Source organism: Rhinolophus ferrumequinum, chromosome 22, assembly GCF_004115265.2.
Source record: "Rhinolophus ferrumequinum isolate MPI-CBG mRhiFer1 chromosome 22, mRhiFer1_v1.p, whole genome shotgun sequence".
Lineage (NCBI taxonomy): Eukaryota > Metazoa > Chordata > Mammalia > Chiroptera > Rhinolophidae > Rhinolophus > Rhinolophus ferrumequinum.
Window position 1 is genome coordinate 28,421,015 of NC_046305.1, and position 23,842 is coordinate 28,444,856.

General features: G+C 51.9%; 1 protein-coding gene across 6 annotated transcripts; it reads left to right on the top strand.

Annotated features, from left to right (window-relative positions):
• The first annotated feature begins 13,183 nt into the window (after nucleotides 1-13,183).
• Nucleotides 13,184-23,565, top strand: IGSF8 (immunoglobulin superfamily member 8). 6 transcript variants are annotated; one of them, XM_033093587.1, is made up of 8 exons: nucleotides 14,647-14,784; nucleotides 15,487-15,535; nucleotides 16,644-17,021; nucleotides 17,681-18,142; nucleotides 18,477-18,884; nucleotides 19,097-19,510; nucleotides 19,919-20,048; nucleotides 20,493-23,565. In XM_033093587.1, the coding sequence occupies exons 1-7, from the start codon at nucleotides 14,662-14,664 to the stop codon at nucleotides 20,032-20,034; spliced, it is 1,950 nt and encodes a 649-aa protein (XP_032949478.1). In that variant the 5' UTR covers nucleotides 14,647-14,661; the 3' UTR covers nucleotides 20,035-20,048; nucleotides 20,493-23,565. The 6 variants fall into 6 exon arrangements, with proteins under 6 accessions (XP_032949483.1, XP_032949482.1, XP_032949481.1 ...); XM_033093588.1 differs by lacking the exon at nucleotides 20,493-23,565 and adding an exon at nucleotides 20,228-20,491; XM_033093591.1 differs by lacking the exon at nucleotides 20,493-23,565 and having other exon boundaries at nucleotides 13,472-14,784; nucleotides 19,919-20,491.
• Nucleotides 23,566-23,842: the final 277 nt, after the last annotated feature.

The following is a 23,842-nucleotide window of genomic DNA, read 5'->3' on the forward strand; positions in this document are numbered from 1 at the left end:
AACCAGAAGAGGCAGAGAGAGAAGAAAAACTCCGCCCCGTCTTCTCCTTGGAGCAGTCAGAGGAAGGATTCTCCTGGAGGTCTCCATTTCTCTGGGCACACAGAGGGTATGGAGGGAAGCCAGAGGATTAGGGGCAGGTCTGAGCACCCTGAGCCCAAAGGAAGCTAGGAAGAAAGGAGGGAGGGGATGGGGTCCTCCGTGTCCAGAGGCTTAAGGTGCCTCTGGCTAGGCTGGATCCCTGCTTGGCCCCAGAAGGAACTCCCTGCAGAGGGATTATTGACCTGTTCTCCAGCAAATCCACTCTGAGGGCACAGGGCTCAAGTCTGAATTCCCTAAATAACTGGCCCCCTCTGGGCCTGCAGTGGAGATTTTCCATTACAGGGATCTGGAAGGTTACATCCTGCTTCCACCCTCCTTCTCCTCCTGGGTTACAGCTAGAAGGGTGGGTACGATGGGGCAGACACCTGCTCTCCATGGGCCTCTCAAGTAACCTTGAATTTGGGCCTAGAGGAGAACAGGCAGTGGGTGGAAACAAAGAGAGGAAAACAGATTCCATGTCAAGACTCTGTATGTAGAAGAGAGAGAAGCAGCTGAAAGCGTAGCAAGAAGCCTTGTGGTTAGACATCAGGAGAGACTGCCTAGGGAAGACACTAGAAGAGTGGTCCACAGGTGGCTGGGTCATTCAATACCGGGGCAAGTGAAGAGCAGCCTTGCCCTGGGCGTCGGGGTGGACAAGAAGATGACTTGGGATTTAGGAAGCACCTGTTCCTTAGTTCCTGGGTTGGGATCCTGGGTTATCTTCTGTCCAGCCCTCTCCAGGACACAAGGTGAGATAGACAAGAAATCCAGCAGTGGAACCTGAAGGCATGTAGGCATCAGGCACTGGGCTCTCACAGTTTTTACACCCCCACCCTCACCCTGCTGGTACCTCCCAGAACTTCTCAGTCCTTCCAAGGCCCTGGCTCTGGTCCCTGGCCCTATAATGGAAAGGACTGTACCCTTCCTGTGCCCATAGAGCCTGGTGGGGCTCCCTGCCATGCTCTACATTGGGGCCAGTGCACAGCCCCAAGGGTACTGCTTCTTCTACATTTGGGGCTCAGACAAAAGAAGGAGTGGACAGGACACCCAGGGCCCTTTCCCCACCCATGCATCCCTGAACACCCTCTCTGCACAGGTGAGTGTGGAAGCTCTAGGAGCCTTCCTCCTGCTCCTCCAGTGTGAGCTCCAGACTCTAGGACATGATGGGTGTAGATACCTGGTCCTTTGCTCTGGGTGCCTGGGTTGGGCTACTGCTTCCTTTGAACACAGCCGGTGGTGCCAGTTTGGATCAAGGACCTTGAAATGAGAGGAACAAAGCAGAGTAAGAAAGACTTAAAAATAGGATGTGGGAGAATCAGGATGACTGGTCTGAGGAGTGGGTTTGAAAGAAAGTCACAGGGCAGAGAGGGGATTGGCAAAGGGCAGGATGGAGGGTCCTGAATCAAATGTGTGGTTGGCATGGGGAGATCTGGGAAGTAGGTGTCTGTGTGTGTGTGTGTGTGTGAGAGAGAGAGAGAGAGAGAGACAGAGAGAGACAGAGAGACACAGAGAGAGAGAGACAGAGACAGAGAGACAGAGACAGACAGAGAGAGAGAGAGAGAGAGAGAGAGAGAGAGACAGAGAGACAGAGGGACCAAGGGAGGGACAAAGGAATGTATACTCCCATGCTCTGAGCGTGTACCCCTGTGTGCTTGTTAAGACTGAGGCGGACATGATTGTGTGGGATCCTGTGTGTGCGGAGACAGTGTGAAGTTACCAAATGGTAATTCCAGAGGAGAAACCCAAGACAGGAGAGGGCAACATTCATTTGGATGTGTGGTCATTCTGCTAAAATTCAGTTATTGTGTGTGCATGTGGCTCGTGTGGGTGTACGTGAGAGTTCATGGGAGAATGTGCATGTGCACTAGGGAGGGGTGGGGACACAGCTCAGCTGCAGATGAGTTTTCAAGGTCTCCAAGAAACAGTTTTGTTTCCTAAGTGACTGGCCTCCTGGGGCCTCCAGCCCAGACTTGAAGGTTGTTTCAAGATCATTAAAGAGAGAGAAGGAGGGAGAGTGGGTGGGAAAGAGCACTGGGAGCCTTTATCATCCCCACTGTCCTTCTTCCCACCCCCTCACCCCACTTCTCTGCCCCAGTCCTGATTTGAGCCAAGCTCACCAGCCTTGCTTGCTCTCTTCCTCCTCCCTGCAGCCAGCCCTCTCTGGGCAGTCTCCCCTTCTCTCCCCCTTCCATTCTCTCCAACTCTCCTTTCCTTTCTTCTTCAGGGCCTGTGGTCTTATCACCACTGTCAGGCTTCTAGAGCCTTCTGAGGGTGTGGGTGAAAATTTCTCTTTCCAAGGAGAGGCTGTTTTGGGGTGATAGGATAGATAGGGAGTCTGTGAAGGCCTCAGGTGGCTGTGACAAATGTCCAAAAAAGGTGCCTCTTACTCCTCCTTCCTCTCCAGACCTCTCTCCTCCCGCTACCTGAAGATTGTAGTGACTTTGTAGTGGGAAGTTTGGGTTCAGAGCCACAGAGTGACTATCCAAGTCCTGCTGCTTCCTCAGTTTCCCCACTGGACCACAGGGCAGTGCTGGATTTTATCTCCATCTCCCCCTTGACATCTGTTCCTCTGCTTTCTTTCTGGTCTTCCTTTTCCATCTACTCAAAATGGATTCTAAAAACTTCTTCCTCTGTTTCTCCTTGCTTCTGTCACCTTTAATCTTTTCCCCAGATTATTCTTATCATTTTTTATTGTTAAAATCACTGTAGAAAGAATTCAGAAAATGGAAGAGAGAAAAGAACACCCAGAAGAATTTCCCTCAGCCCCTCTGCCTCTGCTCCCATCCCACCTCTTTTGTCCTCTTACTGCTCTCTGGGTTGGATAGCTCCATGTTCGTGTCCCACCTAGACAAGCAAGTGAAAGTCTAAGGAAGAAGAAGGACAGGATCGACAGTGTGGCCCAGGGGTTTGTGTCAACTCTCTTTCCTGAGCATGATAGCCCATGGCTGTTTTGGGCCTCTGTCCTCCCATCTGCCCTACTTGTGGCCCCTACCATGGCCTAATGTGAAGGGCACATGTCTGTAAGTCAGGCCAGCTGAGGCTGGTCCTGGTAGGGCCACTAACCAGCTGTGTGACTTTGGACAAGGGACATACCCACTCTGGCCTTGCCATCTTCATCTGAATAGTGAGGAGCAGAGTTAGAAAATTACTGAGGTCTCTTTGCAACTCGATGAACCCCAAATTCCAGACTACTTCGTCCTCAGCTCATGGCTCAGCTCAGGTGAACAGGAGAAGTTCCCAAAGCCTTTATCTGTGCGAGAACCACCTGTTGGAAACCTGGGTTCAGAAGGAGATCCACAGGGGCAGATTCTCCTATTTTGTTTATTAGTATGACCCACAGAAATGAGTTTGATTCCTTTATCTCTTGGCATAGCAGCAAGGAAGGATTCAAGGTTTGGGCAGAGACTACCCTGAATTCTTACAATGAGCCCCTGTGAGAGAGGACAGGGTCTGGATACCTTTGGGGGAGAAGAACAGGGTTGGGGACAAGTCTGGAGGAACCTGACATTTATTGGCTGGCATTTGATCAGCAAATACCAGATGAATCTGTTCCCAGAGATTGTTTGGGCTAGGAAAAGCATATCAGGGGAGATGGGGAGGCTGGGGTTAATGGGTCTTGCTGAGTGTGGGGGCAGGGGTCACAGCTGGGCCCTCTAGGGTTTCTACTTGCCTTTGATTCCATCTGGGCAGGGAGGGAGTGGCCCCCCAGCCTCCTGAAGCAGGTTTGCTTTGGCCTGAGATCTGACCCAGCCACTGGCCCAGAGCACCCCGCCTCCCTGTTCCTCCTATCAAGAGGCAGCCTGGCTCGGCCCCCAGCTTCTCCATTCCTACCTCTTTCTTTCCTTACCAGACCTCCTGCTCTTGACCCAGGATTTAGCTCCATTTGTCTGCCTGTCTCCTTTGGTATTCCAGATGCCTGGCTAAGACACGATGCCCTGCAAATATCTGGCACACAGGGCCACAGGCTTACTTTCACACAACCAGCTCTCTTTGGGGCTTCGGGGAGCTGGGCCTGCTCTGTACCTCAGTTTCTCTGCGTGTCCAGGATCCTTTCACTCTTGTGCTTCTGTCTGGTTGTTCTCAGTGCTGCCCCATGGGAATGGGGGTGCCCCGGCAGATTCAGTCGATAGTGCATACTCATTTTCATGCCATTGCATCATTCAGACTTTATCCCAACATTTGTTTACCACCTACTGTGTGCCAGTGCAAGGTATTGGAGAGACTATTACAACCAAGGCCAACAACATTTCCACATCACAGTCTTTGTGTCAGAATCTCATGCCATTTAGTCCCCAAATCCCTCCACCTCATCCCTTGACCTGGTTTCTCCAAGGCCAGCTTCTAGCCCTCAGGGACTCCTCCTTATTTCCTCAAGCTTTCCCCACTTCTTTACCTCCATTTCTGCTGAGTGACATTGGGTGGGACTAGGCTCTGCCTCCCACATAGGCGATTCTCCCATCCCAAAGATGTGGGAGCAAAGCCTGTGCCAAGGAGTACTAGAAATCACCTTGGGCTGGACTAAAGGGAGGGCAGAAGCTTGCCATATAGGACTCGCTCTACCATTAACTAGCTGTGTGAACTTGAATAAGTCCTTTACCTCTCATTGATAAAGTGAGGGCGTTGGACCGGGTAGGAGTTCCCACACTCACTGTATATTAATGTCCCATGTCTGGGCCTCACCCCCCAGGGATCATGTTTCAATTGGTCCAAGTTTTCACCCAGGCATCAGTTCTTTTAAAAGCTACCCAGATGATTCAGGATGCAGGCAGGGTTGAGAACCACTGACCTAGATTGTCCCTAAGATCTCTAGCGCCTCAGAGCTAACAGTCAATGATGCACTATGCTAAGCATTTTAGCATTTTCCATGTGTTACCTAGTTTAGTCCTCATAATGGCTTTATTTTATAGATGGAAATGGAGACACAAAGATCCTGAGAAGCTTCCCTACGTAGGGGATGCAGACTACACAGCTGGTAAATCCAGGTTTGTTCAAGTTTGTGCTGTCTGATTCTGGAATCCTAGCCCCAAAGATTTTGACTTAGTTGGAAACATGGAAGTTTTATTTCATATGCCTCAACTCCTGATTGGTAACGTGCCTTATCCCCTAATTTTTAGGTTTGTTCTGTGTAATCCCCTAACCCCAGGGACATCTAGTTCAGTACCTGGCATCCCCAGCACCAAGGCTTGGAGCCTCGGTGCCCACCTGCTTGCCTGGATTCCCTGTCACCCTGGCCTGCACACTTGTCATTCCCCCAGGCCCCAGCTCCTTCTCGGGGTGATGGTTTATCCTATACACAGGCAGCATGACAACATAGTCCAGAGTGCTGTGGGGTCAGAATGCCTGAATAAGAAATCCTAGTCTACCACTCACTCATTGGACAAAGTTTTAGCTTCTCTGAGCTTTGGTATTCTTAACAGTTCTAACTCATAGGGCTGTTTTGAGAATTCAGGGGTTCCATGCATGTTAGCTATTATTTTCTGTCCTTGCTTTTCAATGTCCTGGCCTTGGGACTACAGTTTCTGTTTTAGCTGAATCAGATCTCCAGCACTGTTCCCTTCCCAGAACATAGCCTAGGTTGTTTCCTGAAGGATGGAAGGTTCAGGCTCTGACACAGGGGAAGCTTTCTGTCGGCTGTCGATGGAAGTGACCAGTGTGAGACAAATTCCAGAGGGAGCAACAGTGCTCACTGCGGAGATGGTCTGGCTACCAGAGAAAAAGGACCCAGTTTCCCTCTCTGTCACTCACTCACTTGCTCACTTGTTTGCTCAATTACTTGGCAAATGTCTGTGGAGCTTCTACTCCTTGGCAGGCACTGTGCTAAGCATGGGGGCAGAGCCCAAAGGAGCCAACAGTGGCTTTGAGATGCTCACAGCCAAGATGGAGATGCAGATATAAACAAGCCCTGGAATGACAATGCAGAGCAGAAAATACCATCAAAGGGCTGAGGACAGGGTGCTGTGGGAGCAAGGGTCATGGCAACATCAGGACTCTGGGCCCACTCTCTCCCACAGCAAGCTCCTTCACCCCCACCGTCCCATCTGTTTCTTTGTTTTTGTAGTCTTTATTTCTGGCTTTCTTTTCTTCACTTTCCCAATATAGAGTCTTGGGGAAAATTCCACCCTTGTTTCAGTTGGACTAGGGAAAGGGGGAATTGTCCACTCTTCAGCCAGGACAGCCAGATTCCTGGAGAGTCCAGGTGTAGACAGTAGAGGACGCAGGGGCTGTCTGGAGAGAGGCCTTCGAAAAACATGTAACACCCGGGCAGGGAATGGTGACAAGTAAGACCTGAACTAGGCTGAGATGGCTGTGTACTCCCATACTCTTTCTCCAGATTTCTCCTCAAGTTCCCCTGCCCTCTCTTCTGACTGCAGGGGAACGCTGTGAACCACATTTCTCTTTCCTGACCCAGGGTGCTTTGATGAGCTAGGACCCCAGAGTTAGAAGTGAGAGTGTGTGTGAAATCCCCTCTCATTTCTTTTTCCCCTCATACCACCACACACACGACCCTCTTACTGATTCCTCTTTTCCTGGGCCTCCAGCACTGCATTCATCAATTCAACAAATATTTATTGAACTCCCACTATGTGCTAGGAGCTTGAGATATATTGGTGGAAAAAGACAGTTATTTCAAAAGGTTGTATAGACACCAGGTGTGTGTGTTTGTGTGTGTGTGTGTGTGTGTGTGTGTGTGCTCACACGTCTGCATGTAGGACTATGTGTGTGCAGGTTAGAAAAGCAGGAAGAGGAAGAATGTTAGGAGTTAAGTTCGGGAGTCAAACAGCTTGTGTTTGAATCTGGGAGCTACCATTTGCTAGCCAGATGACTTTGAGTAAGGCATCTCTCTGGGCCTCCTTCTCCCATCTGCAGAACAGGTAACAATCGTGCTCCCCTGTAGGTTGTTGTGAGGACTATAAGCAGGTGTGTACAGAGTGCTCAGAGCAGAGCCCAGCACAGAAGAGGTGTTCAGTAAATATTAGTGAGTATTGGTGCTTCCTCCTCACCTCGCTCAGAGCTGGGTATAGACCAGGGGTGTCCAAACTTTTTTCAACGTTTTTCACCAAGGGCCATATGCGGTAAAATACACAAACAGCCGGGCCACTCACTCGAGGTGAAGTACGTATTGCCTCACCTGGTTTATTTAAGTAAACTAAATATATTTTTGGAATTTGCTGCGGGCCAATTAAAAATGGATTGTGGGCCGCAGTTGGCCCGCGGGCCGCAGTTTGGACACCCCTGGTATAGACAAACTCGTAAATGACCTGTTCTCCAAATTTGTCTCTTGCTCAACTTCAGTGATTCAGAGACAGCCACCTGGCATTAACCACCTCCTGCCCTCTGAGGTTCATCGACAACATGCAGCCCGAAAACCTCTGTCTAGCCAAATCACTGCCATCTTCTGCCCTTGATGGATCCCCCTCCCCTACCCCAGGCTGCCTGGTTGGGGAAGACATATCACACAGTGGGGTTGCCTCAGCTCATGCCACCCTCCAGACATATGTCTGTGCCATCAGCTCCCTCTTAACTGGCTGGAAATGGAGGAGAAGGATGTGGGGGATGCATCTGGGGTAGAGCTCAAATACTTAACACTATGGGACTGAGGAACTAGGGACTTGTCAGTAAAGGGAGGATGAGGGGATTCCAGCTCAGAGGGTTCCATCCATGGCATTCTAGAGTGGGTGGTAGCTGGCACTAATCCTGGGCATGGAAATGGCAGGGCCTCCTCATGAGTCAGGACCAGGTTATGCCAAGACCACAGTGGCATTGTGGCTCCTGTTTTCTTTAACAGCTATGCCACACTCTGGGTAAAAGGTTTGAGAACTTGTGCCCAGCCAGGGCAAGAGGAGGGCTCAGGGAGTATACACACACACACACACACACACACACACACACACACACAAGATACCAGGACAGTGCAGGTGCCTAGCTAGGAAGGAAGGTGGGAATTGTGCATGTGGTGTGTGTGTGTGTGTGTGTGTGAGTGTGTGTGTGTGTGTGTACTTTTGGCTCTGTGGTTCTGTGAGTGTGTTTGGGCATGCATGATGTCTATGTGTTTATCTTGGTATGCACCTGGGCCCCTGAGCGTGCAGCTGTTTCAGCGCATCACTGTGTGAGGTGGTTGTCAGGGTGAAGGCAGGGTTTTGCTCTACCTCTGCCTTGTTTCTTTGCTTCAGCCTCTCAACAAGGCAGCAGAGAGAATGTTCCCTTTAGGGAGGGTGGGGAAATATGGCTCATCATGGCAGTATGGGTCAAGGCTTTATAAACACACACAAATCACAGGACATTCTTGTGTGAGATCCTTAGCTCCCACAAAGCTGGGATTTACACACATTTGAAAGAGAGAGAGCTGAATACTATGTGTATGTTTGCAGCATTTCTATGTCTAATGTCTGGTGAGCATGTGTGCTTATTTCTTTGATGTATTTGTCACTCTGTCTCTAAGACGCTGTCTATGTCAACAGCTGGGTGTGAATTTGTGCGTGCTGGGTCCATGTCTGCCTTTAAGAAGCCGTGTAACACAGGTTAGAAGCAGAGGCTCCTCCACACTCAAACAATCCTAGGTTCAAATTCAAGTTTGGATAGTAACTAATCCATTAATATTGCACACGTTCCTAAAATTTTGTATACCCCAGTTTCTTCCCATGGATAATAATAGCACTGAACTCACAAGGTTCTAGTGAGGATTAAATAAGATCATGTTATGAAACTGGCACAGGTCCGACTACATTGACGAGCCTGTTTTTGAATGTGGCTGTCTGAGAACCATGTCTCATGGTGTGACATCTCCACCACATGATAAACTGCTTTAGGGCAGAGCATGGGTCTTTATTATCTTTAATGATACTCAGGACACCTCAGTGCCATCTTGGTGCCTGTACATGTGTCATCTTGAGGAGAAATTATTAAATAAGCATGTGAAACACAGACCTGATCTCTGATGTATGCCCACACCTGGTGGCTCATGGAGGGCAAGCAGGAAGCAGGTGATGGCAGTGATGACAGGCCCCATGGTTACTATACACCCCTCACTCATGTTTCTGCAATACCAGCCTTCCTCCCTCCCTCATGTCTCAGACTGACCTAAAACTCATGGAGAGGCTACCTTCCGCCTTTCTCTGCTCACCCCACCACAAACCTCAGCCATGGTGCTGGTTTAGCCTGAGTGGTTTTTTAAATGGGCCAGATGGAGAGGGTACAGGAGTGCTCTCCAGTCTATACCACATATTCCTCCTTGGCGGCATATGTGTTTGTTGTTTGCGTGTCTGTGCATGGCTCTATTGGGTGTGTGTGTGATGTCTTCCTGTTTGAAGTTCTTGTGTTATCTGGGGTACATATGGCTGCCTGTATGTGTGACAAGCCTCGTGCCTGGGGCTTGCTTTCCTCCCCCCAGTTTTCTAAGTTACATAAGCATCTAAGGGAGACTCGGGCCTGGGCTATGGGCTCCCCCTGCTGGCGGTCTCTGGAACTCACAGTCTGGAGAGGAGCATCGGTAAGAAGCTGCGATTTCCCCAGGTTTCATCCGCGCTGGAGACACCAGCGCTGCCCTCAATACAAACCTGCCGCCAGCTCCTTAAGTGTCCCCTCTCATTCACACTGGGGGTTGTTCATTACTTATGGTGTGTCTCCCTGAAGGCAGGGGACCATGCTGGATTTACCACTTATCTCCAGTGACCAGCTACAGGTCTGGCCCCATCAGTATTTGTTGAATGAATGAGTTTATAGCGTGGAGAGGCTTAGGTAGGGAGACAAAGGGGTGTGGGAAAATTGGGGGCTTTGGGAACAAATCGGTCTGACCCATACCTTGGCCATTTAAAAGCTGTGTGGCCTTGGGCAAAATGGTTAACGCCTCTGAACCTCAGGCTTCTCATTCGTTAAATGACATCACCTGGCAAAATATGCTGCAATAATATCTAGAAATATCTAGAAATAATATCTGTGGACAAAAACGGGGCCATACACTAAACCCGACAAGCTCAGGAGGATGCCAGAATGGGGAACCCTACAAACTCAGAGACTGAAAGTAACCACATAGGATGGTCTGAACATAAAAATTCATAATTAAAAGTGGGTCATGGTGGTAGTCACACTCTAGGCTTGTAGCTTCCTTGACAAATCTCAATCTTTAACTTAAGTGAGCCTGCCTATTGTCTTTTTGCATCTAAGATAACATACCTTTGAAATGTCAGAGTAATCTTCTTTTCTAGACCCTTCAGGGTACAACCACTGTACCAGAGCACCAGACCACAGAACCCGTCACTGTTATCTTGTTCCCCACATACCATCTCTATGAGCTGTAAATGTTAATTATTAACTATCCTGTACCCACCAATGTAAAAGAAGTATCTGTGTTTTACTTTTTATCCAATTCCAGAGATTTCCCCGCTTTGCTTTCTCCCATGCCCTTAATCTGCCACCAGTGGATTTCATGTAACCCTCCTTATGTCTCCTCCTTTGATTCTAATGTATAAAAAATAAGCTGCAAAACTGCCATTCTCGGGAGCAGTTTCTCAATCCATTGAGATTTTGCTTCCAGTTATCATCAGTTTGGCTCAAATAAACTCATAAAAAATCTCTACAGGTTTGGACATTTCTTATGTCAACTTATCCAGAGGGCCTTATCATGTAGGCCTCCCATAAATGGCATCTATGATGTGGAAGAGGAGGACCAGCAATATCTCTCAAGCACCAGCAAGGCATTAAAGCCACTCCACTTCCAAATAAAGGGAGTGGTTTCCCTTCAAGAACTTCCTTGTGCCTTTCAGTTTTCACTCAACTTGGCCTGTGCATAGATTTAGGTGAAATGGATCTGGGGGAATCAGGGTGTGCATATCTCAGAGCGGGTAGAAAGCAGCACCGGCTGCACTGCTCCTGGGCCCCCCAGGAAGTATTGGCGGGGAGGGCTGGACCTCTGATTTCGCTTGGGGGTCCCCAGCATTCTACCTCAGAGTTTCTCTGGTCTATCTTTGAATGTGGCCTCAACTGAACACCTCCTCTGAGCCGGGCACTGTACCAGGAATAGGAAGCCCAAGAAGGTCTGGTCTGACCTGTGCCACTTGTCCTCTCAGGATCTGTTTCCTCCTCTGCGAAAGGGGTTGGGGAATGAGTGGGAGGGTGGGGGGAAGAGTGGGGGCAGGTAGGGGGTTAGAGGGTGAAGATGTTAGATGAGTTCTGGCGTCACCTCCCAACGAGGGTCACTATGAAACCCTTAGCTTTGCAGACCTAGCTTCCCTTATCCCCATTCTGGCTCCACCCTTTTTGCCCCGCCATTCCCCACCTTTTCCTTAGTGGGGAAGAGACAGAGCCCCAAGAGAAGAGGACTCTTCCATTCTCACACTTCCAGGGCAAGCCCCACCCTTCCCAGTACAGAGTGAAGTCCATCTCTCTTCACTGAAAATAGAGACTCCTTCACTCACCACCGGCTCACCCTCTCAAGCCTAAACTAAACCTCTTGGCAAGCAGTTTAAATAACAATTTAAAAACAGAGCAAGAACACCCTACTGTGTTTCCCTGAAAATAAGACCTAGCCGGACAATCAGCTCTAATGCATCTTTTGGAGCAAAAATTAATATAAGACCCCATCTTATTTTACTATAAGACCGGGTACAATATAATATAATTAATATAATATAATATAATATAAAATACAATGCAATATAATACCGGGTCTTATGTAATATGAGACTGGGTCCAATATTAATTTTTGCTCCAAAGGATGCTGTGGGGACAGAGCCCCAGAAAGCAGTTTCCAGGCTCTCGGCCTCATGTGGAAAGGTGCTGGCTCAGGTAGTAAATGGCCATCAGCTGTGGCTGGTTGGCCGTCAGCTGTAACCATTGAGCCATTGGCCACTAATATAACTGCTGCGACTACGGAGGGAAGTCGAGGAGAGAGGAGGAGAGAGGAGGAGACTGAAGGAGAGTGGAGGAGAGTGGAGGAGAGTCGGTCAGTTGGCAGCAAAGCGGACAGCAGGTCGCATGTCGTGTAAACCCAGCGAGACCATAGTGGTATGACTTCCCTACCTATGGCTCCGTGGGTGTTCCTTTTTGGCCTAGCCATATCCTGCGTTCTTGTGTGGGGAGCGGGACCAGAGACCCTGCCTGACACCCCGCAGGACACTTGGCATAGTCGGCAGGATACCCCGCCTGACACCCCGCAGGCCACCCCGCACGACACCCCACATGACAGATGCATTAGAGCTGATTGTCTGGCTAGGCCTTATTTTCGGGGACACACGGGTAGCTCCTACTCCATGTTATCCTGTGCCAAGCACCTTATGTACATTATCTCAATTAATTCTCACTAAAATCCTTTAGGATGGATGTCATCCTACCTCAATTTTCCAACAAAAAAACTGGAGTAGAAGAAGGTTAAGCAACCTAGACCAGGATCACCAACCAGGAAGTGAGGGTGCCCAGCCGGCCCACCCTCCCAACCCACTTCCTCTAGTTCTGCCCCAAAGGGGTGGCAAACAGGTCTCCAGTGACCTTCTGGGCTCTGAAGCGGCCTTCTGCCCAGATCCTGCGCGTCGGGAACTCATGGTTCCCGCCCGCCCATGCCCACTTCAGCGGCGTTTGCAGCGAGGCCTAGCGACCCAGAGCAAATAACTGAATTCTAAATGTGTGGCTACAGTCACCTCACTGACCCTAGAGCCCCTGCACCCAAGTCTCATAGAAAGGCTGGCAGGTGTGGGATTGGGATTCACTCCGTTACGCGAGGGGTGGGGATTTGGCTGAACCCAGGTGTTGCTACCCTGCCCGGGTTGGGGAGGGGGCCGAGCCGGAGCCCAAGTCTAGGACCGGGTTCAGAGCGGAGTCCAGAACAGGGCTGAGGCCAGGAGGGCAGGACCAGGATCGAGGTGGGCGGGGCAGATGCGGGGGCCCAGGACCCCTGTGGGAGCCAGAAACAGGAGTGGGGTCGGGGCTGGGGCCAAAGTCCGCGGAGCGGGGAACGGGGACGGATGCAGGTCCAGCACCCGGAACTTGGGCGGGGCCAGGGTCGGGACGGGTGGAGGCGGTGTTGGGGAACTGGGACCGGACCCGGGCGGGGCCGGCAGCCTGAGGCCGAGGCAGGGGCGGAGCCTGGGCAGGGCGGGGCGGGAATGATTTCCTGAGTCGCTGAGGAGGGAGGGAAATCAGTGGGAGGAGGAGAGGTAGGACTCTGCTGCTTCCGCTCGGCTCAGCTCTGCTGGAAGAACCCACGCCTCGCGGCTCTGTTTTGCGCCCTCCACCCGGGCATGCGCCCCCCGAGCATCTGGCAGCCCAGAGCCCGCGCCGCCCCCCGGAACCTCCCGAGAGTCGGCCGCGCAGGATGGGTGCCCTCGGTCCCACGCCGCCACCGCCGCTGCTGCTGCTGCTAATGCTAGGTAAGCCCGGCCCCTGCCCTAGCCTTCAACCTTGCCCGGCAGGTGCCTGCCACCAGGCGCTTAGCCGGGCCATCTTCCCTAGCATTTCGGAGCCCTTCGCACCTCCTTCTCCGTCAGCGGCGCCTCCAGATCACCCAGCCAGCCTGGGGGGAGGGGGGTGAAGTCCCTTCAGCTGTAGGCCCCAGGCTGGGGCAGTGAGCACCCATCTGCCAGGGACTGCCAGGCCTCCGGGAGGGCTAGACCCCATTTCTCAGCAAGCACACCTACATCCTAAGGTCGCTGCGCCCAAATGCTGTGGCTCCTCTCTGCCTCACACTCAGCTTCAGGCCCAGCCTGGGGTGCCCGCCCTGCGTGGGCAGTGCCTGCGGGCCTTCATAATTGCCGGAGTTGGCTGGAGGCCCGGTTGCCGGTTCTGCTCATGATCTTTGAAGTAAGTCTCCCCGGATTGCACCCCCCCACACACATACACACACACACACACACACACACACACACACACACCCCTCATCTGAGGTTGGGCGCTGTTCCCTCTCTCACCCCTCATCTCTGACCTGGGCTGGGTCCCTCTTTGCCCCACCTGCCCTCTTCCAGATGGCACTTGGCTCTGTACCCTATTTCCCCGAAAATAAGACCTAACCGCAAAATTAGCCCTAGCATGATTTTTCAGGAAGACATCCCCTGAACATAAGCCCTAATGCGTCTTTTGGAGCAAAAATTAATATAAGACCCAGTCTTATTTTCAGGGAAACAGGGTAGCTTCCCACCATTTGTCACACCACCTTAGTCCCAGCTTCCCTGCCTGGGGAGAAACCAGGCTCCATGGAGACTGAGCTGGGATTTCCAAACACCCTGTTTCTGTCATGGTGGGTGTTCATGGTGGGGTGTCCTGGGCCACTGTTGCATGGATGCATGAGGGCAGTGACTATGGGATTGATTTTGGCATAAACTGGAGGGCTTCCTATAGGAGATGGTCTGGGGAGGAGTGTGGCATCAAGACAGGGTGACTGCCTGTACAGATGATCAGGAGACTGAAGCCCTTAAAATAAGAGCATGGCGTGGGGGACGAGGGTGAAGGTGGGGGTAGCCTGGCTGCCAGGATTTGTAGCTGCTATAGTCTAGGCTTAGGCTGATGTAGCCCCAGCTCCCTTTTCTAGACCAGAGTTCTACAACGGCACCAGCAGAGTCTCCCTCTGCTGAACAGGTCCCTAGGCCCTGTGGAACTAGAATGAGTCCTCTCCTTGGGGCCTTGGGCGGGAGGCAGAAGGATGTCAGAGGGACCAGTTGCCTAGCATTTGGCCTGTTTTCCCCACTGGGCAGTGTGGAGCAGAGAGGAGCCCACGGGAGATGGGTAAGTGTGATGCACAGAGATGGAAGAGCCTGCCGAAATCGGGGGGCACTTATATTTATTTCAAAGATGAGGAAAATGGTGTAACTTGCCCAGAGAATTCATCTCGTAAGTGTTGGGGTTAGGATTTGAACCCAGATCTGTCTGACTACAAAGCAAGTCTCTCTTCTCTCCCTTCCCTCTCTGCTAACACAGAGGAGCGGACCTGGCTGGAGAGAGAACTGCCAGGCAGCTGGTTTCCTAAGGCACTGGGGGTGACTTTCCCATGAGATCGCCAAGCATCAGCAGTTGTGGAGCCAGGAAGGTGGGAGGGGGCCCTTCAGAGTGGAGTCAGCCTGATGGCTGGGGAAGGTGGAGGCCCTGGAGGAAGGTGTCAGCTCAGCCATCTTTGCCAGCACCCTGATTATGAAGTGCTCTCAGGCAGGACCCTCCTGAGTCACACTAACTCACTATCTGAATGGAAGCTCTTAGCTCTCCTTAGTATGGAAACTGAGGCCTGGGAAAGGAAGGGATGGATTTAGGCCATATAGCTGGAGATAGGAATGGGACAGACTTCCAGCCTGTGCTCTAACCAAGTGACCACAGTTCTCCTCATGACTCAGCCACAGAAGGAAGGGCAAGGAGCTGGGCTCAGGTGGGAGAATCAAGAGGAGGGAGCACTTCTGGAGGACAGCAATTGAGCACAAACTCGGTGTTTTCTTCTAGCCCCTGGGGACAGGCTGTCGGGGTACCCCTGGGAGTGACATTCTGTTTGGTGAGATCATCTCCTCAGGCCTCACTTGCCTTGGCGCTCCCTATCGGCCTCTCTGGCTTTGTCCCTCCGCAGGGATGTGTGGAACCATCTAAGGACAGTAGGATCTTAGCCAAGACAGTGTACTTCTCTTGCCTTACCTTTCTCATCTGTAAAATGGAGGCAGGGCTCTGTCCCAGCCCTCGTTACATTCTGGGGTTCTGTGATATTATCTAGTGGGGATAGGATGGAAGGAGAGAAGCTGAGCCCTCTAAACTGCCAGAGTATCTGCTGGGGCAGGGTGGGGTCTGGAGGAGAGAAAGAAGAGAAGGGGCAGCTGGGGATTTTGTGGTTCCCTACAGAAAAGGAACCATATGTAAATAAAGGCTTTTGTTGGGGGTGTGGGGGGGTAATTGGGCATCAGCTGGGCTAGCCTGGAAGATTGGCAGGCACTGGGGGGGAAGGGATCTTCTGCCCCCAGAGCCCAGAGTAGAGCCTGGTTCTTGCCCCATAAGCCTCAGCTGCCTCAGCAGTTCTGTGGGGTAGGGGAAGCAGTGAGCTCATGGCACAGCTGGAGGGAGGAGGGCATTGTGTGGTGAGAAATGACATTGTCTCTGTCCTGTCCAGCTTGGGCCACTGGCTCCATTGTCTGGAGTCCCCTGGCCCAGGTGACACAGCTAAGCCAACCAGCCCTTCTGAGCAAGATTTTGCCAGCTCCTCTCAAACAAAGGAGGGGAATATGTGGTCTCAGAATCCCTTAGCTAGAAGGCTCCACTGACCAGGCCAGAATGGGAACCACAGACATGAGACTGGAGGTTGGGAGGAGGGAATCAAGGTACAGCTGGAATCAGAAAATGGTTACAACAGGAAAAAGATGTTCTTTCTGATTCTGGCCTGTCAGAAATGGCATATTTCTGGGTTCTGAGGTAAACCTGGCTCTGGACCAGCTCTTTGGGACCTAGGTGTCTTACCTGCCAGCATCCTTACCCTATTCTCAGAACTCTGCCTAAGCTGCATACCAACTTTCTCCAGATTTCCTTTCCTTTCAGGGGCAGGGGTCAATAATGGTGCTGGTAGTGGGGGGATGCAATGGGGACCAAGGATCCCCAACTTCTCCTCTTTTTCCCTACAGGAGTCCGGTGCTGTGCCCGAGAGGTGCTGGTCCCCGAGGGGCCACTGTACCGCGTGGCTGGCACAGCCATCTCCATCTCCTGCAATGTCACTGGCTATGAGGGACTTGACCAGCAGGACTTTGAGTGGTTCCTGTACAGGCCCGAGGCCCCAGAGGCTGCACTGGGCATTGTCAGTACCAGGGATAGCCACTTCTCCTATGCTGTCTTTGGGCCCCGCGTGGCAGCTGGTGAGGTACAGGTGCAACATCTGCAGGGTGATGCTGTGGTGCTTAAGATCACCCGCCTGCAGGCCCAGGACGCTGGCGTTTATGAGTGCTACACACCCTCCACTGATGCCCACTACCTGGGCAGCTACAGCGGCAAGGTGGAACTGAGAGGTACTGGGCCCTAGGAAAGGGCAGGGCCACCCCCCAAAAAAAAGGGCAGAAAGTCAGGGCCAGGAGGGACCTATAACCACCCCTCAGATTTTGTTGCTGAGGAACCTGAGGCCCAAAGAGGTTAAGATTTGCACAGTCACCCAACAAGTTAGTGACTGGTCTGGGTCTCTAAACCATTCTAGTCCACTGCTCTTCTTATTCTATGAAGCTACCTCCTGGGAGAGCAGTAGTGTCCTTAAGCTGTCTGGTCCCCTCTCCATTCCCTGATAGGGTGAATAGACTCCGTTCCTGGAGATTCCAGGATCCAGATTTGGGGGAGGTGGGGAAAAAGCAGAGGTATGGTAGGAGGAGTGACACTATGTGACATCGTTGCTCTCTTATTTGTCTTCTGAGAAGGAAGACAGAACCACTTTTTGAGTATTTCAAACAGGTCAGTCCCAAACATAAGGATGAAGGTGATGGGCTGGTTCTATGAAATTCAACAAGTATTTAATGAATGCCTGTTATGTGCCCAGCACTGTCCTTGGCACCACTGGGTTACAGAAGAAATAATACACCATAAAATCTTCACCCTGTAGGAGCTCACAGTCTATTTAGGGAAATAGGTTGTACACAGGAAACAGCCCCCAGCCCTCCCTCACTCCAGCTGTTCTCTCCAGTTCTTCCAGATGGGCTACAGGTGTCTGCTACCTCCCCAGGGCCCCGAGGCCGCCAGGCCCCGACTTCTCCCCCTCGCCTAACAGTGCATGAGGGGCAGGAGCTGGCACTGGGCTGCCTGGCACGGTCAAGCACACAGAAGCACACACACCTGGCGGTGTCCTTTGGACGAGCCATGCCCGAGGCGCCGGTGGTGCGAGGGACTCTGCAGGAAGTGGTGGGACTTCGGCCTGACCTGGCTGTGGAGGCCGGTGCTCCCTATGCTGAGCGGCTGGCTGTAGGGGAGCTGCGGCTGGGCAAGGAGGGGGCTGAGCGGTACCGCATGGTGGTGGGGGGCGCCCAGGCGGAGGATGCTGGCACCTACCACTGTACTGCCACTGAGTGGATTCAGGATCCTGATGGCAGTTGGGCCCAGATTGCGGAGAAGAGAACTGTCCTGGCCCATGTGGATGTGCAGACACTGTGTGAGTACAGGAGCTGGGAGCCGTGGTATCTCAGTGGGTACTTGGGGGTACCAGATGGTCATAAACCAGGGAGCCCACCTTCCCTAGAGTGAGCAGTCCTGTTAGCATCACTTCCCTCTATACCACCCATGACAGTTTTCTCTGCTCAGAGTTGGGTATGGAGGTAGGAGGGCCATGGCTGAGGGGAGTGTTGGGCCCCTGGGTATAGGAGATGGTCATACCACGCAAGAATCAGATGGGAGGCCTCAAAGTTGCTGCTGTCAAGCAAACTACAGTTGGGGAGTCAGGAACCCCTCCTGCCTCCGTGATACCCTTTCCCCTTCCTTTGTTTCAGCCAGCCAGCTGGCAGTGGCAGTGGGGCCTGGTGAACGTCGGATTGGCCCAGGGGAGCCCTTGGAACTGCTATGCAATGTGTCAGGGGCACTACCCCCACCAGGCCGTCATGCTGCGTACTCTGTGGGCTGGGAGATGGCACCTGCAGGGGCACCTGGGCCTGGCCACCTGGTAGCCCAGTTGGACACAGAGGGTGTGGGCAGCCTGGGCTCTGGCTATGAGGGCCGGCACATTGCCATGGAGAAGGTGGCATCCAGAACCTATCGGCTACGGCTGGAGGCTGCCCGGCCTAGTGATGCAGGCACTTACCGCTGCCTTGCCAAGGCCTACATCCGAGGGTCTGGGGCCCGGCTTCGTGAAGCAGCCAGTGCCCGCTCCCGGCCCCTCCCAGTGCACGTGCGGGAGGAAGGTGAGAGGAGTGGGTTGGATTTGTAGAACACTTTTCTTTCTGTTTCTATGCCTTTCTCCCTCTCCATCAGCTGCCTCTATACCTCAGTCTCACACTCTTCTTCTAAGATTATGGGAACACCTTGAGTTTCCTGAGGTGTTGTTTGGACAGCAGTCCTGACCCCATGCTCCCTCAACCTTGCATCCTATGACCCCATGGCCTTTGTTGTGCAGGTGTGGTGCTGGAGGCTGTGGCGTGGCTGGCAGGAGGCACAGTGTACCGCGGGGAGACCGCCTCCCTGCTCTGCAACATCTCTGTGCGGGGTGGGCCCCCAGGGCTGCGGCTAGCCACCAGCTGGTGGGTGGAGCGACCTGAGGATGGGGAGCTGAGCTCGGCCTCTGCCCAGCTGGTGGGTGGCGTAGGCCAGGATGGTGTGGCAGAGCTGGGGGTCCGGCCTGGAGGAAGCCCTATCAGCGTGGAGCTTGTGGGGCCCCGAAGCCACCGGCTGAGACTACACAGCTTGGGGCCTGAAGATGAAGGCGTGTACCACTGTGCCCCCAGCGCCTGGGTGCAGCATGCCGACTATAGCTGGTACCAGGCAGGCAGTGCCCGCTCAGGGCCTGTCACAGTCTACCCCTACACGCATGGTAAGTGACTCCTATCTTCCCCTCTTCACTTACCGCCTTCCTCCAGCCCCATACTCTTACTCTTCTCTTTCCTTCTGATCCTCCTGCTAGTGTCCCCTCTTTCTCTCTGCATCACTTCACACGAAGAGTCTTGAAAATCCAGCTTTCAGCCCCCTAGTGCCCATCTGCCCCAGGATTCTTGGTAGATTTTTGACTTGAATGCAGAGAGGGCAGGGAGTGGGCCGGATAGAGCTGTCTGTGAATGGGGAGGAGGTGGGTGCATACAAACTTGATAGAGAAGGTGCTGGGACTCCAGTGGGAGAGTGGGTGGAGGGTATCCTCTCTCACCTAGCCCTGGACACCCTGTTCGTGCCCCTGCTGGTGGGTGCAGGGGTTGCCCTAGTCACACAGCCATCCTCTCTCACCTAGCCCTGGACACCCTGTTCGTGCCCCTGCTGGTGGGTGCAGGTGTTGCTCTAGTCACCGGCGCCACTGTCCTTGGTACCATCACCTGCTGCTTCATGAAGAGGTTGAGAAAACAGTGATTCCTCACCCCCCCCCCCCCCAGGTGAGGGAAAAGAACTCCCAGCCTTGCCTTCCCAAGCCCTGAGATGAGCTCCTTGCTCCCCAGCCCCACCTGGAGGAGGAGCCAGCTCACAGTTCTGCAGGACCTTGTAGGTGAGTGAGGGCTGTGACGGAGCCCCACTCAGGGCTCTTAGCTCACTCCATGCTCTCTCTCCAGTTCGCGCAGGTCTTGACTGTCTTTCAGCCCAGCTCCAAGCCCACCTCCGGTTGCCTGGATACCCTGTCCCTCTGTACTACCTTCCTTTAATTTATTTGACCTACTCCCACCCAGAGTGGGGGACATGGCCTCCATTCCCTACTCCGTTCCTGACTCCTCCCTCCAGCCTTCTGTTCTTGATCCCATACCCAGCCTGAAGGGAGGCTTTCCCTGTCCTATAATTAGTTTTTCTAAAATGTGAATAAACTTGTTTTATAAAATCCAGGGTTGGCTGTGTCTTCCCTACCATGAGGCTGTAAGAAGCTGGGCGTTGTGGCACTATTCTGGATGACCCAAGCCTCTTTCCACCACAAACACCATCTGGCCTCTGTGGGCCATGCCACCCACCCCAGGAATGGACACCTGGATTCCATCTGCTGCCTGAGCTGTCAGTGTTGAGCCAGTTCTTGTTGGGACTTCTACTCGGAGAGGGGAGCACAGAAAGGGGGGTCCTCACTCTCAGGTTCTCCCAGGTTATAGGGCACAGGCTTCCAGCAGTGCCCTTTCTGAATTCCCTGTACTACTCTGCCCTCTCATTCTGCTGGTCCATCTTGTCTTGGACATGACTCCTCCCACCAGCCCTGGGGCCTCAGTCTTTTTCTTCCTGATCTTCATTATTCTGTCTGACAGCAGCAGAATAGAAGCTCCAGAACACAGCTGCCTGGATGGTGGGTAAGTCAGGGGAGGCCTGTGTGCCCAAGGAGCCCCTGCATACACCACCCCACCCAGGCCTTGCCTCACCCCTCTGCATAAGAATTCTCTGATCTTAGAATTCTTACTGCATTGCACCTTAAGAGGCACTCAGTTTACCTCTTTTAATTCATTTATTTAAACGCTTATCGAGCATTACTCGTTTGCTAGTGTTATTTTTAAAGATGGGGAGAGTGAGGCCCAGAGAAGTGATATGACTTACCCAGAATCATAGAGCTAATTAGTGACAGGGTCACAACTAGAACCCAGGTCTCCTGACTCCTTGCACTGTATGCAATAGTGCCCTGAGTGGTGACTAAGTGGCAAGGAAAGGTATGGCAGGGTCTCAGTAACTTCTATCCAGGCTCAGTTTCTCTGCCCATTCAATTGCAATGGATTAACTACTGTGAAAGAGAGAGAGAGAGACAGAGAGACAGAGAGAGAGACAGAGAGAGAGAGAGAGAAAATGTGTGTGTGTGTGTGTACAGACAGCCCATTCCCTCCTGCCTATACTCCAGCTTTTTCACTGAATTAAGCCAAAATGACATTCCATCCTGCATCCCAACATTTGTTCTTGGGGGAACAGGTGACACCAGGGTTCTGGGACCTCATCTTTGACTGATGGTGACTCAGGTGGCCCTGTGACCTGAGGCAAAGACGTCCTCTCTGAGTGGACCCAAACTGGCATGGGCTCTCTCCAAGACCCCCATTCCTGCTTCCAGGAGGCACAGGTCCCACAGGACCTTAGCTTCCCAGCCTGGAATGGAGCAGACGTGGGTGCTTTCCCCCAAAGGGCTCAGACTTTTATTAAAGGACAGGAGTGGGTTGTAGCCAGTATTGGAGGGCATGCCTGCCTGGGCACACACTTTTCTCCTACGAGGCCAGCCTCAGGTCCCCTCTACCTCTGTCCCTTCTCAGCTTGCGATTGATCTTCCCTTCACCATCCTGGGGGGCAAGCCCTGGTGACTGGAATGACACCAAAAGGGGTGGTCAGGGGATGGGAATAGTGTCTGAAGGGGCCCCTATCCTAGCTGGACAGATAGCAGGCCACAGACCTAGACAGATGTTAGACACCTTCTCTCTCACATTCTCTCCCACATTTAACCCTGCCTCCAAAGTCCTGCAAGGGCATGTCCAGTATGTTTGCTATAGCATCTTTCCTGCAGACATCTTTGCTGCAAGAATTTTTGCCCCAAACATTTTCACCACATAACTAACTGGCCATAAGGTAATTTTGCTGTGAGAGAGATAAAAATAACTGGTTGACAGGTTGTGTGTGTGTGTGTGTGGTTGGTTGAATTTGTCCATTGACAAATCAACCACCTTTAGTGGACTTAATATATTTAAGCTAGTTGTAATTTTGGTTTCATTTTTTCACTGATAAAATTCTCACAGTTACTCTCATTTTTACATTATATAAATCTTAGGTATGGTGCTGGTCTTAAAATAGTTAGCATTTCTTCCCGATGACGATATGTCCCAACAGTTGCTTTCTTATTTTGAAACACACTACATTGGGAGGAGAGAGGCCAAGGGCCCTCTTTGAAAGTGCAGAGTTGAGCCCACATTTCCCACAGAAATAAGACAAGTGCTTAGGTACAAACACAAAATAAAATAAGTTATTTATGCAGTATTGCCATGAATCTACACACTTTTAAATGTATTCAAATACTTTGTATTTTGCAATAAAGTCTTTAATTTTGTTAAGTTCTTTTTTCCAGTAAAATTACCTTATAACCAATTAGGTACATGGTGAAAATGTTTGCAGCCAAAATGCTTGCAGCAAAGATGCTCCTGTGAAAGTAAGAACCTATAAGGTATTCCCCCCTTTGTCACTTCCTGCTCCAACTCCCCACCACCTCTGCAGGAATCCCCTCAAGGTCTGCTTACTGCCTCCTCCTATCAGTCTGCCTACTTAGCTTCCCCAAACACCATCTCTAGTTGTCACTACCCTATTTCTATTGACAGGTGAGTCCCTGGGCCCAGAGTTAAACTTGTCAGCCTGGATTTCAGGGTACCCTTTACCTACACAATAGACTCCACCCTTTCTATTTCAGTCTCCACCCCAAGGATCCTCATCTTCTCTTCAGCTACTCTTCAGCTTGTATGCCCCATCTCCTGATACAACCCCCAGGTCTTTGCTTATGGCAGTGGTTCTCAAACTGTAGTTCCATTCCAGCAGCATCAGCATGACCTGGGAACTTATTAGAAATGCAAATATTTGGTCTCCATCCCAGACCTATTAAGTCAGAAGGTCTGGGAGTGGGACAGCAGTGTTTCCACAAGCCCTCCAGGTGACTCTGATGCTATAGCTGCAGGCTTAGCTCCTTCTCTGTGCCTTGCTCAACCCCTAGCTTTCTGATTACCAAACCCTCCTACCCCTGCTTGGAGAGACTGCTCAGGTTCTTCATTTGAAACAGTTGCCATGGGCATATTTCTCTGTTTCTCCCATGTGCACTGTATTCCAAAATAGGAAACGGGTCTGTGGAGACAGAGTCCCAGGGAGCAGTTTTCAGGCTCTCAGCCTCACGTGGAAAGGTGCTGGCTTGCTTAGTAGATGGCCATCAGCTGTAACTAGTTGGCCATCAGCTGTAGCCTGTTAACCATTGGCCACTAATATAACTGCCATGGCTATGCTAGCAAGCGCGGATTGCAGTTGGTGGGTTGGTTGGCAGAGAAGCAGACAGCAGATTGTGCAGATTGTGGCACCTGCTTCCTATGTCTCCAGCCCAGCCGCCAGCGAGAATATAGTGGTATGACTCCCCTATCTATGGCTCCGTTGGTGTTCCTTTTTGGCTTCACCATATCCTGCGTTCTTGTGTGGGCAGCGGGACCAGAGTCCCTGCATGACACATGGCACAGCAAGCAGGGTACAGCACCAG